Source organism: Lonchura striata, chromosome 28, assembly GCF_050655825.1.
Source record: "Lonchura striata isolate lonStrDom1 chromosome 28, ASM5065582v1, whole genome shotgun sequence".
Taxonomy (NCBI): domain Eukaryota; kingdom Metazoa; phylum Chordata; class Aves; order Passeriformes; family Estrildidae; genus Lonchura; species Lonchura striata.
Window position 1 is genome coordinate 7352741 of NC_140730.1, and position 15837 is coordinate 7368577.

The 15837-nt window shown below is 43.8% G+C and overlaps 1 protein-coding gene across 4 annotated transcripts in view; it reads left to right on the forward strand.

The window, feature by feature from the left end:
* Positions 1-10004: 10004 nt before the first annotated feature.
* RANBP3 (RAN binding protein 3) overlaps positions 10005-15837 on the forward strand; it is a 58205-nt gene continuing 52372 nt past the window's right edge. For all 4 annotated transcript variants that reach the window (XM_021528175.4, XM_021528176.4, XM_021528177.4 and 1 more), the window contains exon 1: positions 10005-10043. In XM_021528175.4, coding sequence (XP_021383850.1) covers positions 10022-10043 — 22 coding nt within the window. In that variant the 5' untranslated portion in view covers positions 10005-10021. The remainder of the gene's footprint in view (positions 10044-15837) is intronic.

Sequence of the window (15837 nt, forward strand, 5' to 3'; positions counted from 1 at the left end):
GCATACCCACCCAGCTCCAGGTTCTGGCCCCTCATAGCTATCACAAGAACATTAACCCTGTCTTGACCCATGTAATTACATACCAGTGACTGTCACCTCTGTGCCTGGGAAGATGTTACAAGTTTGGGAGGATGCACAAAAACTCAAAATGCACTCAGAATTGCAAAGCAAATTAATTTTATTAGCCGCACTAGCAATTAATACAATCCAGCCCTGGATTCTAAAGAAGCTGCCGAACAGGAGAAGGAGATGGAACATGGCTTCTGAGCAGGAGGGATAGGGAGGCAGGGAACCTTCAGAGCATCCCCTGGGTGAAACCAGCATGCATCATGTCTTCCTCTCCCCTCCACCCCAGGACCATACCTTATATGTCTTCCTCAGGAGCGGCTAGTTTCAACATCATCTCATTTGGAACCAATATGTGAGATGAGTGTACTCCTGTTGATGGAGTAAACAAGTTACCCTTTGTCTCCTTAAAAAGGAAAAAAAGCCCAGAAGTTTCTCTCCTGAATTTGGTTAAAAAACACTTCATAGGACCTTGGGGACTTCACCTCAAACTTAAGGACAGCTAATTGGACAGAAACCAAAAAGTCCCACCTAAGCAATTCACTATAAAAAAATAAACAAAAGAAGTAATCACTTTTGTGGAGTATTTTAGCAGGAGCAAGAACCTCTTGCCCTAGCTTGGGTTTTCTCTGTAAAGAGCTGTTTTATTTTGCCCTTTATTAAAACTTTTTGTTTCCAACACTGTCACAGAAGCCATCCTGCTTCTTTTAGGCCACCCGAGGTAGCTGAGCTATCAAGGGTATAATGCTTATTTCTGAGAGCTTATTAGACCTGGCATAAAGAGAAAAAGTGTTAGATGAGGTCATAACAGCCCATGATAACACCTCCATGCCAACAATGGTTTTTGTATGCTATTCCCCTTTCACAGGTTGAATCTCCTACCAAGTGACCAATACATAGTTTCATTTCTGAAGGTTAAAGTCTTACTAACTAACAATAAGGTCTTCTTCTACATTATTTTGTCAACATACATAACAGCAGACCAAATATGGCAGGCCTTAGACACATCTTCAGTCCCTGGCACAGAAAGGACTGGAGCAGATCTTCATGGAAGTAATATTAAGGCCCCATACAAGACAAGGAGTTGACTTGAGACAGCCAGCACAGCTTCACCAAGGGCAAATCATGACTGACCACTTTTGTGGCCTTCTATGATGGAGCTACTGCAACAATTGATGTGGGAAGATGACCAGTTTTATCCACTTAGACTTCTGTAAAGCCTGTGACATGGTCCCACATGGCATCCTTATCTCCAAAGTGGGAAGACATGGATTTGAAGAGTGGACTCTTTGGTGGTGTTGTGGTTTAAGAATGGTATTCTCCAGTTTAGTACTCCTGCTAACACTATGCACTGCTTCCACTCCACCCCCCTACAACTGGAGGCTCAAAAGACAAAAGATCATAGGTTGACATAAGAACAATTTACTGGAAAATTTTCTTATCTCACTGATAAGAATGTGAGATAAGAAAATTAACATGAACATCAACAATATTAATAACAAAAGGTACAAGAAAAATAAATTATTTACATGGCAAGTCCCCCCCAAAAAAACCCATACCAGACCATTCTGTCTACCATGTTTTCTTGGCTGGAAGGAACCCCTTCTCACTGGACAAGCCAAAGAGGGTGTCCCTTTTGTGTCAAGTAACATCTGGACCTTAGCCACACCTTCTTTTGGCTACTGCAAAAAATTAACCCTGTGCTATCTGAAACCAGGATAGGATCTGGAGTACACAGCCAGAGATATGTAGTGTGTTGAGAAGTAAAGTAAGTTTACTTTTAGAATATTGGAAATTGATTGTGTAGGTTTAAGTTTAATTTTAACTTGCTTACAGTTCAGCATGAGTGGGCCCTGCTCAAAGCTTGGCTTTGAGGTGAGCTGTAAATAAACTCAGTGAACATAAACGGCTGAGCAGGGGAGGAGACAGAGATCTGGAGATCTTCAAATAAGAGCTGAGACCCTGGAGGGCCCTAAGGTTACCCCAAGCTGGAAGAGAAGAGCAGTTAATGGCCTGCCCATGTGGACATGAAGAAAGAATCCAGTGAGGTATTAGAAGACCCCAGATCATAATTTGCCATTGGACTAAGAGGCATGTACAGAGCATGTGAAGAGCATGTGAAGGTCAGGTGCACAGACTGTGAGCAGATAAAAGCCCAGGAGTTGCACTGTTCAGTGTCCCACTTCGGAGGCACCAGCTCAAGCTGAAATAAACTGTCTGCCTCATAGCCTTTCTCAGAAGAGAAGGCCCTGGGGTGACCTCAACTTTCAGTGCTTGAAGGGAGCTTGTAAGAAGAGAGAGTGACTTTTTACACAGGCAGATAGTGATAGGACAAGGGGGAATGGTTTTAAACTAAAAGAGGAGAGATTTAGATAATGCTGAGTCATTAGGAGGAAATTCTTCCATGTGAGAGTGATGAGGCCCTGGCACAGGTTGCCTAGAGAATCTGTGGCTTCCCCCTCTCTGGAAGCGTTCAAGTCCAGGTGGGACAGGGCTTGGAGAAACCTGATCTAATGGAAACTCTCTCTGTCTGTGGCATGGGATGGAACAAGATGGGCTTTAAAGGTCCAAACTAACTCTAACCTGTCTGTGATTCTATGACTATACACCTCTAGATTTAGGGTCTTTCTTTTGTGGTCTTGTGCAGAGCCTTCTTTAAATGTCGATAGGCCAAAATCCTGAGGTTGGGTGCTACAACACAAGGTACTAAAGCAGGTACCCAGTCAGAGATGCTAAACAGAGAGGTGACAACCCAGTTAATTGTATAAGCATAGCTAAAACCACGGACATATAATTTTTCAGCAAGAAATGGTGAAAAATCAAGTGCTTGTTTCCCCATCTAGTGGTTATATTCAGAAGGAAGAATGTTCCAGTAAATATTAAGCTGCCAGTCTCTGGAGGCTGGGGCCATGTGCATGCACTAAGATCAGACACTACAAATGTGGTCTCACGTGTTTTTGCACCTTGATCCTATTTAGATAGACCAAGACTTGCAGTTATAACTGTCCATCTCCTCTTCTCCTTCTACCTGCACAGCCCTTTTAGAGAATCTTTTAAGAGTGCAAGAAATCAAATATATCACAAAATTATAGAAAGGTATAGGTAGAGTAAGATACTTTGTACTTTAAGTTCCTGCTTGAAACAAAGCTGTCTGCAAAGTTAGATCAGGTTATTCAGTCAAACTTGATCCAGTTAAATTTGAAACACTCCAAGGATGAAAATTCATCACCTCAGTGAATATACCACCTCAGTCCATATACTAGTACTGTTCCACCAGCTTAGGAAATCACTTGAATAAAACAAAGTCCTACCAAAAAAAGATGTTCCTAAGTCCTGCCAGGGAATGGGAGTGCAGGTTCCCTTTTTCTTGCACACTGTGATGTCTGCAGAGGAAGATGCTGTTTGCATTTTAGCTCTAAGGTTGTGCCAACAGGCTTGAATTGCCAGGGTCTCCCAGTAATGCAGGGTGGGAAGTAAGATTTCTCAGCTTTTTAGTTCAGGCCCTCAATAGCACTAATTAGTGACAGCCTTGCTCATGCTTTCAGGCTCTAGAGTTCTGGGCCAGTGTGTCTGGAAAGTCACAACTCAGGAACAGCACTGACATTGCAAGTTAATTAGAGAAGTGAACGCTGGACTATGAATTCTTCTAAGGCACTTCTTTGTATTTGTGAGTGGACTTAGTTGCCCTTGCACAGATGCGCTTTACTAGAAGTGAGCCACATCTTGTAAAAACCCAGCTTGCTTCCTCTGAGAAAAAAACATCAGGAAGGTAGCTTTAATGACCCTCTTGTAGTGTTTTTAGCCCTTTGCTCCTAGGTCTTGTGTTTTGACAAATTCCTTCAGTCTCTCATGCCGAACAATCCTTTGCTCTCAGGGCCCCTCATAAGCTTCCTTCTTGTTATCCCAGGTCACCATCTAGTGGGTGCTGGAGATCCCACCACAGCCAGGGAGGAGGGCTACGCCATGGCCTAAGGACATCAGGCTGCTTTTTTGAGCAGCCTCTAAGCGATGCCTGGATGAGCAGAGCTGTGTGCTAGCGGGACATCGCTGGAATGTTGAAGTTTCACTCAACGGGGCTCTTGGTTACATACAAAGGGTTTAAAAGAAAAAGCCTTCCCCTTTCCTTACAACTGGAGAAAGACTGATGGCTCTCTTCCCTCAGGGAAAATTTACAATTCAGTCCTCACAAAGGAGGAAACAAATGCTTCATGAGAAATCCCCTGCTGAGTTAAAACCTCTGAAAACATTAATTGTGGTAACCAACATCACTGTCATGTTGTTAAAGACCCTCATATGTGGGGTGTGTGGCCAGTCCCACCCCGATTAATTTTGCGTTAGGGTTACATGCAACTATTAGTTTCCAGGGATGAACCACTGGCTTCACATTGCATGTTGCCTGAAAGCAGGTTAACAGATGTATTTTCTTTATTGTTGGAATTTCCAGCAAACAAGTGCTTGAAGATACTTGGCTTTGCCACTGCTAAGTCACCCAGTAGCATTAATATAGCAGTTTCTGGCTCACGGTCATGATGTCACAGGAGGTGTGACCTGCCACAAGAGAGAGCAGAACCTTAACAAAATATTCTGAAGTGGATCTGTAATACCCACAGAAATGGTCTAGCATCTGGGAAATCATGTGACATTGGTTAGTTGAGTGTGACATAAATCCATGCTGCTGTTGAAAAAGGAAGCCCTATTCCTCTTAAGGTTGCTTGTCCTTGACAGCTGTAAAGAATGAGTTATCTGAGAATTAACTACATCAGTTCAGAAACAAGTTAAAAAATAGGTTTCAAGTGAATCAACTCAAGCAGAACCTAAGTTATACAGAGTCCTGGATATATTTTCCCAATTAATAAGAATAACTGTTCTGCTGAAAATCATAGAGATGTGGGTAGAATGGACCTTTGGAGGCCTCAGGTACAACTTTCTGCTTGATCCAGGTCTGCTACCAGAAGCAGACAAGATGGTATATTAACTGACCTACATGGTATGAGCATCTAGAAACTGCCTTCTTGTCCAGGACACTGATAGAGTGATACAGCTAGAAATGAGACAGTGATTACCTGTGGTGCTGTCTTCACTCTAGAGCATCTGTTTCTTCTTTTGCTGATGAATGCTTATGACAATGGATCAAAATGCCACTGTCATGCTATGGAACAACTGTGAATGCTTCAGGGTCTGAGTCCATCCAAATTATGCTCTCAGAAGTAGAAAGTCTTTAAACAGGGTGGGTTGATTTGGGCTGGGGTTTTCTTTGTGAAGTAGCTTTTTGCCTTTGTGTTTTTGTTTGTTTGTTTGTTTTTCTTTTGTTTGGTTGGTTTTTGTGGTTTTTTGTTTGTTGTTGGCTTTTTTGGTAGATTTTTTTTTTTTTTTTTGAGAGCTCAGCTATGGAATAATATTTAATTTCTCAAAGTCATAGTGACTTTTAGGCCATGTCCCCTTAGAAATACTGACCTAACAATAGTACTAATCAGAAAGTATGGCATTTATAGTATCTTAATGGCATGCACCCAAAATAGATTCTAGTTATATCAGCAAGTTGACAAGCTCATAGGGTACAGATAACTCTTGTAATTAATTTCTAAAAGTCACAAGAACTGTGAAATTGGTGTGGATGGAGTTTACTTTTTACTGAAGTAATAAATTGCTAGAATCACATTTATCCTGGTATTACTACAGATCTACTTGAAGGTAAATTAAATCATAATCAGAAACCTCCCAACACTGTTAGGATAAAACTGTTAATTTTCCTCTCTTACGTTAATGATTCTGAGAAATATGGGCTCTAATTAGAACATGAATAGAGAACACACTGTGAGCTGCTGGTTCTTCAGTGTATGCAACTTTCTGAGGTACATTATTTCTAAAACACTCCCCTTAAATAGGTCACATCACTCACTATGCTGGTATCACACATTCATTAGAGAAGCATAGGACAGTAATTCCTATAATTAAAGTTGTCATTATAAAAGCATTTTCATTATAAAAGCATGTTCACAGTTTCTTATTGGTTTAATAGGTTTTAATGTTCTAAAATGAAATTTTCTGTAATGGATATCTGTATCAGAATAAGTACTTAAATAATTGTTGTTTTTTAGACACATAATAAGTAATTACTCTGACTCTCACTTTTCAAGACTAGTGTTTGGCTCAGTTTGTAGGACATGTCTGCTTTGGGAAAGGAACGAAATTCCATAAAGACTGGAGCTAGGTCAGCCATGCTGTATATCCCTGAAAATTACAGTTCTTGTGTGAATAGAGACATGCCAATTCTTTTGGCTAAATTCTCTGCAAATTGTCTGCACCAAATGTTCTCCAGGGAAAAGGCACAGACAGGGTCTAGAACCACACACAGACTCAGGCTGCCATGTGGACATCATGCAGCTGTCAGCACTAATGTCCAGCCCTGTAAGCTCCCAATGGACACGCACAAAATAAAAAAAATCTTGCAAAGCTATTCAAAGTCTCAGGTCATGATCAGATGATATGCTAAAATCAGCTTTAATTCATCTGGGATCAAATTAAAAATGTTGCAGTCCCAGATATCTGTGGATTCCATGGCTGGAGCTCTACCCTCAGGGAAAACAGGGATTACTTGTTCAGGACCATGTAGCTTATTGACTAGTGGTAAATTTATTTAAGCCAGGTAAGCATGATAGGACCCATCTCAGGTGAAAAGCAAGATTCTTAATGATATTTTCTGCCTTGGTAGCTGGAGAGTGAGAGGTTAAACAGAGCCTCCTACTGCTTAAAGTACTGCCTGGAATGCAGACCTGGTAGTAACTGATCTCCAGGAACTTTTAAAGCTGATGGAATGTGTCTGTTCAGTAACATCAGCCAGCTTTCAGCCCCCTCCCACACAGCCCACTGGATCCCATGGACTTGGGTGGTGTCTTGGTATGAAAAGACAGGTGTCTGCTAAGGAAGTCAGGAGCCTCCCCTGAAATGGAAAATGTAAACCCCCTACCTCCAAATTGTTATAATTTTCAAATTAAGGGTGCTCTCAGGCAAAGATATGGGAGCAGGAATAACAGTTCTTTATTAGGGAAAGAAAATAAAAATAAAATAATGCAGTTATACAAAGCAACACTGGCAGAGTGAAAATACAACCAGACACTTTGTGGGTCAGGGTGTTGGCAGCAGTTCAGTTGAAATGGTGGCTGCAGTCCTCCTGGAGTGACAGATGTGGTTCTGTTGAAGCAGTGATCCTGTAGAAGGCTGTAGTCTTCCTCTGAAGATACAGTGGTGGTGTAGATGGGCCTGGCCTTTCTCTGAGAATCCAGTCAAAAAGGCTGCCCTGATGTCCCAGATTATATATTATCAGAGATTATATCCAGGTAGGAATGCTTGGCTCCTCCCCCTGGGCAGAGGATCTCCCAGTGGGATAATATCATTTTTATCAGTCATGCAGTGACACTCAATAACCCATTAACAGCAGATGTCTCCCAGGAGATTGGTTTGTGGAAGAAATATAGGAAACTGTCCAACTAACAGAAGATAACTGCCACACATCTAACAGATGGGAATAGAATACACACATTATCTTGCAATCTAGTACAGGTGGGCTGAGAATTCTCCAGAGATTTTTGACTTGATCTTGTCTCTGAATCCTGTCTCAAAGCTCAGAGACCTGAGCTTGGTGAAACTAACTTGGTGGAAAGTAAGACCAGGAAAGCTTTTGAAGTCCCTTGGCAGTGTCAACTCTAGTTGACCTTTGGACTTCCTAATACCATCTCTACATGCTAAAGAAGTATTCCTATATTCCACTTCAGTAGTCTGTCCTTGCTTCCATCCCATGTATAGTTTTTTTGTGTTAATTGACAGGTTCTATATTTACCAAATTAGTCTCCCAACACTTATGCCTCTGATTGCTGGGACAAACTGTTCTTTGGCTTGGAGGAAGTCCTTATCACACTGCCAGCTCTTTTGAACTCCTTTGTTCTTCAGAGCTAACTCTCACAGAATCTCCACTTGAATAACCCAAAGTCATTCTCTTGAAGGGGCTGCAGTCTGCCATTTATCTTTGTCATGCCTCTCAGAACGGTGAATACCACAATTTCATGACTGTTACAACCAACATGACCAGGGATTAACATGTCCCCAAACATTCCTCTCTTGGTCATGAGTACCAGGTACAGCTGGGTGTCCAGTTGAACTAGATGGCTATCTAGCAAGTGTGGTAAGAATTTTTCCCTAACATGGTTTAGAAAACACCTGGATTTCCTGTGCCCACTGTCTTGCAAATTCAACTGATAATGCAGCTTGCACAGCAAGCAATCATAAAATTCCAAAGAGTATTGTCTGATCTATGGAAGTATTCCGTCATATGCTGAAGATGGACATTTACTTACAGATAGGTATTTTGTATTTAAAAATAGGTATCCTGTGTGGTGTATTCAATGTGCTGGAGGGAAAGGATACCATGCAAAAGAACATGGAGTGTTGCCAACTGCAACTCCTGCAAGTTTGTTAGGGCAATCCCAAGAACAAACACAGGCTGAGGGGAGAAAGGATTGAGAAAAGGCATGGGAAAAAGGACTTGTAGGGGCAGGTGGATAAGAAGCTCAACATGCCCCAGCCAAAGGCACTGGCACACAAAAAAACCCTCTGCCAGGCTCATTGTCCAGCATGGGCAGCAGGGGAGGGGGCTTCTGCCCTCTGCGCCACTCAGATGAGACCCCACCTGAAGAGCTGCTTCCAGCCCTAGGGAATGATATCAGAGGGATGTGGAGCTGCTGGAGCCAATCCAGAAGAGACCACAGAGATGCTCTGAGGGCTGGAGCCCCTCTGCTCTGGAGCCACGCTGGGAGAGCTGGGGATGCTCACCTGGAAAAGAGAAAGCTCTGAAGAGACCTTATGGCCTGTTCCAGTACCTAAAGGGGCTCCAGGAGAGCTGGAGAGACTTTGGACAGGAGTCTAGAATGACAGGACAAGGGGGAATGGCTTCCCACTGCAAGAGCACAGGGTTAGGTGGGATCTTGCCAAGAAATTCCTGGCTAGTAGACTGGTGAAAGCCAGGGTTGACCCATCCCTGGGTGTTCAAGGCCAGGCTGGATATGGCATTGAGCTACCTAGTCTAGAGAAAGGTGTCCCTTTCTATGGAAATGGGGGGAATGAGGTGGGCTTTAAGGTTCTTTGGAACCCAAACCATTTAGTGATGATTCTGGTTTTTTTTTTTTTTTTTTGTTTTTTTTTGGTTGTGTTTTTTTTTTTTTTTTTGTTGTTGTTGTTGTTGGTTTTTTTTTTTTTTTTTAATTAATACAATTTATTTACTCCTAACACGTTTTGTCAGTTTTGCAGTTATATTCCTGATGATGATTATCCTAGCAGGCAAACCAGATGGTTTCAATGGATGGGACTTACAAAAGGAATCAAGAGCCTGGCCCTTGGATTCTACCTTCAGCTAGTGTGATAGCTTATGAGGGATGTAGTCAAATGAAGGGCATCGTGCATGCTGCTGTTAAATGAACCTTGAAACAATCCATAGGGGTAAGACGAGAACCATTAATTGCTCAGTTTATACCCCATGTGCCAGCTGCTCTTGAGCGCAGGACGAGGCACCAGGAGCAGCTCATGGTCTGCCCGCCTGGGCTCCGCAGCCACGGAAGGACGGCAAGGCCGCGCACGGGACGGAGACCCGCAGGCAGCTAGCCCCGTTCCGACCGCCGCGATACACACGGTGCGCGGGCCGCAGGGAGCGATCGGGCCAACGCAGACCTCATAACGAGTCGGCCCACGGGGACGCTGCCCAGAAAGCCCTCACGGAGCTGCAGCACCCATGGGAAACCCATCGGGCACCGCGCGGAGCCCGCGAGTCAACCAGGGGCGGCCCTCCGCGCACGCGCGGCGCCGTCCCGGAGCGGCCGTAAATCGGGGCGTGCGCGGCGCGCGGGGCCTGCGGTGAGCGGTGTCGTTCTGCTGCGCGGTGCATTGTGGGTGCGGCTGAGGAAGTAAAATGGCGGACCTGGCGAACGAAGGTAGGTGGGAGTTGCGGGCGTCGTTACTCTGGCCCACAGTGGCCTTGCGCTGCTGTGGGCCTAGGCTGGTCCGGCCCGGCGATCCGCGTTCAGGGGCCGGTCCGGGAGCGCCGCTTCCCCTCAGCCGTCCCGGTCCCAGTGGGGAAGGCGGCCGGACAAAAGGAGCCCTGTGGCCGGGTCACCGCGCTGTCCGCGAGGCGCGGGCGGACGAAGCCAGGCTGGGGCCTACGTCCTTAGGTGCTTCCCGCGGGTCGGTGGTTCTGGGCTCACTCTGCGGCTGCTCCCGGGGCAGGTGGCCCGGGGCCCGTGCTCCCTGGACGTGGGCCCGGCGCTGGGCACGGGCCCTGGAGCACGGTAGCGAGCGCTGCGTCTTGGCCCCGGCTCTGAACCGCTTTGTGCCCCGCCATGTCCAGTTGCTTTTTGAAGTTACCGTCCACAGTTTTCGTACCACTGTAGATCTTTCCTTTGCTTACACTCTTGTTAATCCTTTAGTTAAAGGATTAATAGAAAGCCTGTGTAAAGCAGGGTGTCATAGTAGATGCATTGTGGGTTTTTAAAGCTGAAAATATCAGAGGTGGTCTAGTAAAGTGGCTTCATTTTTTTCTGAAGACCATTAGAAGAACCTGGTCTACAATACTGCAGTTTTGGGTATTCTTCCCCAAGGTGTGTACAGTGGTGTTTCAAGTGGCAGTGGGTATCCATATTTTGCCTTTGGGAATGACAAATGTCTCTCAGGGTTTTGGCAAAAGCCAGTTTGCTGTGTTGTCTCTCATCATTCTCAGGTAAAGGAAGAGGGAAAGAGATACCCAGAGTCAGGTGAATGAAAAATGTGTGTGTGGCTCCTTCTTTCAGGACAGTTTCTTTCTTTTGAACTCTGTGTCAGTGGCAATTACTGTTCTGATATTAACGTTAAACAATAGGAAGCAAATAAATGTTGGTGCAGCCTTTGAAGATGAAGCCTACAATAAGTTAACAATACAATTATGCTTAAGTTAACAAATCCTATGATGCAGCATGTCTTGGGCTGTTGGCTTCCAGACTCAGGGTGAGTTGTCAGTGCCTGAGGAGGCATGATAAGTGATCTCAAGAATAGTAGTAGCCAAATATGTAATGACTATTTGCAAGAAACTTAACATAAGTACTTATTTTATATACTGCTATTATAATACTTTTTAATGGGTTCTTTTGTTCTCTTAGAATCAGAAGCTTGGCAATACCTATCTTAAGTCATGCAAGCCCCTCACTTTACTCCCCTTTGTGCTGGGGAGCATTAAGCTCAACAGTTTACCAATACTTATTACATCTTTTGGTGATGACTTGTTGTGTGCTTCTATCTCTACTTCTTTTTTCCTGCAGGGTCTTGTAGACTGCCTGGGATGGCAAGGGGGAGTGTGATCCCATCCTTAAAATCCTTTCCTGCCTCCAGAGACTTACTTCACCTGTAAAAACCTCTTTAGTTTATACTCGCCTTTCTTCCACAGTTGTCACCTTCATCTGTTGCTGTTCTGTTTCTTCTTGCAATAAGAATGTGATAAAATCTTTCCTCAGATGAAGCAAGATCGTCTTGCTTTGGAACTGTTGTCCCCTCCTTCTAATATCATTGACTGTTGCTAGTTTTGTTCCTTTCAGTGCCATTTTTGAGATGTATATTCTTTGTATAACAGTGGAAATATGTGCACTTCCTGGATTTCGCATCTTTCTCCAGAAACTTGAAAAATTCTATAGTCTTTCTACGTGGCTTATTTGCAGACTCTGTCATGGCAAGGATCTTCTCAGGTGACTGTTTTCTCCTCGTTCTTAAGCACATCAGTGAGTTTATTTTTCCGTTGTTTAGGTGAATGCTTTACTTCCTTGTGCCCAGGTATTTTAATCTAAATATGTGACGTAACTATTTTGGTACTGTTAATTCTTTTACCTTCTGCTTCATATTGGTCTTCTGTTGTTTGTACCATTTGATAGCTCAATGTTCATGTTCACAAAAAAGTGTGATTTCAGCGAAGTTCTTAACTTTCCTGAATCTCAGTTAATCTGTACAACAGTGCTGTCTCAATTATACTTTGTTCTGAGGTGTGAAGCTAATTATTCTTTGACACACAGGCCATATAAGTACCTAGAATGAGGTTTCAGTCATTCTTGCAGACTGTTTTTGTTTGGTGTGTTTAAACAATAGCTTTTATTGTCTGTTCATGCAGGTGAAGCTCAAGATTTTTACCTGTTTGATTACTGCAACAAACCTTTTCCTGGCCTTGAGAAGTGCCGAGATTTGTGTGTCTTGTGTCCTCTCATCTTACTAATATAAAGGTCTTTTAACCTGTTACTTTTACCATGACACCCGTCTTTAAATTCATTGATTGGTGTTTCTGTTTCCAACAGTATATTAGTTATGTTTACCTTCTAGGTTTTGATGCTCTTAAACTGTTGGATGTCTTAAATCACTGCTGAGCTGTCAGTACTGCCTCCAAGTAACCATTCTGCCAATGTCTTTTACAATTTTGAGCTTTTTAAATGGATGATCTTTTTGTGATGCATTTTGTCAAAACTGCAAGCATTCTCTCTAATAATTACTTCATTTTTTTTTATTCTTGTTGTTCCTCAAGTCTTTTTCATCCACTTGTCTTTGTTTCTAATAAATAGGTGAAACTGCTCCCCTACCTCTTTATATTGGAATAATGACCAACTGTATCTTGACAAGAGAAGGCTGTTGGTTTAAGAGGGCCCTCTACTACATAGAAGGGGGCTAAAAGATGACATAGTTGCAGTGCCACTTACCAAAGAAGTTTGTACTGTGAAGTTTCCTGGGAACACATCCTGGTCTTGGCATTGCCTGTCATGGTGGCAGATTAGTTGATAAGTGTGGAGCTAATGAAGAGGAGGAGGGAGTAGTTTCTCCCTAGCTGTGTGAAGTTTGATCGACTTTGCTGCAAAGATGTAATGACATTGTGATAAAGGTTTTGGGGACTGTCGTTATGAGGGTGATTATTGAAAAACAGGGATTTAGACTGGTAAGAATAATTGTTATTGGTATTAATGTATAAAGTAGTTACTGAAAGTTCTTAGAAACTTTCTTTGAAGTCTTTGGTACTTGACTGCCACATGCGTGAAGTGTCAGTGTTAAGACAATCCAGCTAGAATACCAAAGAGAACTAGGACCTTACTGTTGGTCCTATATATTTATGGGAACCAGAATGCTTTTCTCATTAACTTGCAGCTAAAACACAACTAGTAGTTTGCTTGTCTGTAACTTACTGCTGAAGCTGCATTTTTAAGACAACAAGCTCCCCTTGTGTGGGGAATGAATTAATCTTTTCAATGGCTGAAAAGCAGTACAAATTTTTCTCAGGGCTAAAATTTGATGGATGTGTACACATTTTCCTTTCACGAGGTGTCTGTGACTTACTTGGCTTTATGAAATTGCTGAGCATACAGCACAATCATAACAGATTTACTATATGTACCTGCCTTGAATTAATTAGAGGCTAAAGAGCAGTGGTGCAGCAAGAGACCTGGGGGTTCTGGTTGATGGCAAGTTGGATCTGAGTCAGCAGTGCCCTGGAGCCAGGATGGCCAACCATGTCCTTAGAGGCATCAGGCCAGCTGGGTGAGGGAGGGGATTTGTCTCTCTGCTCTGCACTGAGGCAGCTTCATCTTGAGTTTTAGGGGCAGTTTTGGGCACCACAGTATAAAAAAACATTAAGCTAATAGAGAAGTGTCCAAAGAAGGGCCACAAGGATGGGGAAGGGTCTAGAGGGGAAGTTGTATGAGGAGCTGCTGAGGGCACTTGGTTTGTTCAGCCTGGAGAAGAGGAGAGTAAGTCTTGCAGTCTTCAACCTCCTCATGAGAGGCAGGTACCAGTCTGTACACTCTCATGACTAATGAGAGAACTTGAGGAAACAGCATGGATCTGAGTTGGGAGGTTTAGCCTGGATACGAGGAAAAGGTTTTCCACCCAGAGGGAGGTTGAGCACACAAGGCTTCTCAGGGCAGTGGACTGAGAAGCACCAAGCCTGAGTTCAATAAGTGTTTGAACAATGCTCTGTCACATGGTGGCCTTTTTGGGATGCCCTGTTTTCCTGGTGTAGGGCAAATTTGGGAGAAAACCTCTGAAGGGGTGTTCCTCTAGAAAGCAGATTCAAGCTGTCCTCCCCCAACTGGTTCATTAAAAAGTTCCCTTGAAGAAAAGTGGGAAAAACCCCTGCTGGCAAAGCATTTGCCAGCACAAAAATTGAACAATATTAAACAATAAAACCTTGCCACTCTGAAGAAATTATAAACTCAGAAAGTCTCCTTTGTGTGGTGTAGCTCAGCTCACTCAGTCTCTCATCAGACCCTCCAGTGCTGGAAATGCCACGGCCCAGCCCAATGGGCCACAGATGCAAGCTGCCAGTGCTCTTTTGGGTGTTCAGTCAAGAGCAGGTTTGAACAGTTCCAAGAAAAAGAAAATCCACAGTCCAGGGAACTTGTCTGGCTCAGTGAGCTAAAAACTAACTAAAAGCAAGGGAAAGCTCTGTCCCGCTATCTGTCTGTACTGCAGACAGCACAGTCCAGGAGAAGGATGCGGGGGAGCAAGTGCAATTTCTGATAATAAACTCCAGGGTTCTGCTCTCTCCCTCTTTGCTCTTGGAACTGGTCTTAATGGTGCAGAACTTATTTCTAGGCTAAACAGACTAATGGGGATACAAGCATCATAAAGTCATTTCAGGACACTTCACCCCTTATCCCCATATAGTCAGCTTACTACCAAAATTAGTATATATTCTAACTCAGCACTTGTGTGTATTTATATACACATACACAGTATACAGCTATATACAGACAATGGCAATGACATTCATCAGACAGTGATACTTACACGTAGTTCTCACCCCACAATCAGATCTCCCTGAGGTACACATCATGTTGTTTCATCTTTCTGCATTATCCACTGTGTACAACCTGGTCCCTAAGCAAAGACAACCCCACAAATGGGTTTGTCTGTACTCAAGGCAGCATTGATCCAAACTGTCTTCCCTGACAAACCTCTGACATGCACCGCTGGGACTTTGGCTCTGTCTACTGTATGCAGGGTGATTCAGTTTACCTATATGGGTATGCTGTGTGATGAGAGCAATTCACTTGCTCCATGTGGCATGGTGGGTAGAGGGAACCTTTGCTATGAGCATCCACCCCAGCACCGGTAGTCAGGGTGCCAGGGAGAGTTGTGCTTTGAGTCTCCCCAGGCACCTCCTGCCAAAGGCTCCAGGACAGACCATGGTTCCCAGCTGCAGAGTAGAGCATGTTCTTCACATCAGGTCCTGTCCTGTTCTGACTGGGCCAAGGGCTACTGCATGAGCCATTTCCTGCTTGATCTGGGCAAAGTCTTGTTGCTGCTTAGGACCCCAGTGGAAACTGTTCTTGTGGTTGACTAGGTAGAGAGGGTCACAATCTTACTGTACTCAAGAATATGCATTCTCCAAAAGCTTATGGCACCTAAGAAAGCTTGTGTTTCCTTCTTGCTGGTTAGTGGAGACATCATGGTGGTCTTGTTGATGACCTCAGTGGGAATCTGATACTGTCAATCTTGTCATTTTACCTCCAGGAATTGAATCTCTTGAGCAGACCCCTTGACTTTGCTTTTCTTGATGGCAAAACCAGCTTTCAGGAGAATCTGGGTGATTTTCTCTCCTTTCTCAAACACTTCTGATGCTGTGTTCCCCCATACAATTATGTCATTGATGTACTGCAGCTGTTCTGGAGCCTCACTGTTTTTCCTGGGGTTCAGTCACCCCAGGACACCTGTGCAGGGCCAGGAGTGTTC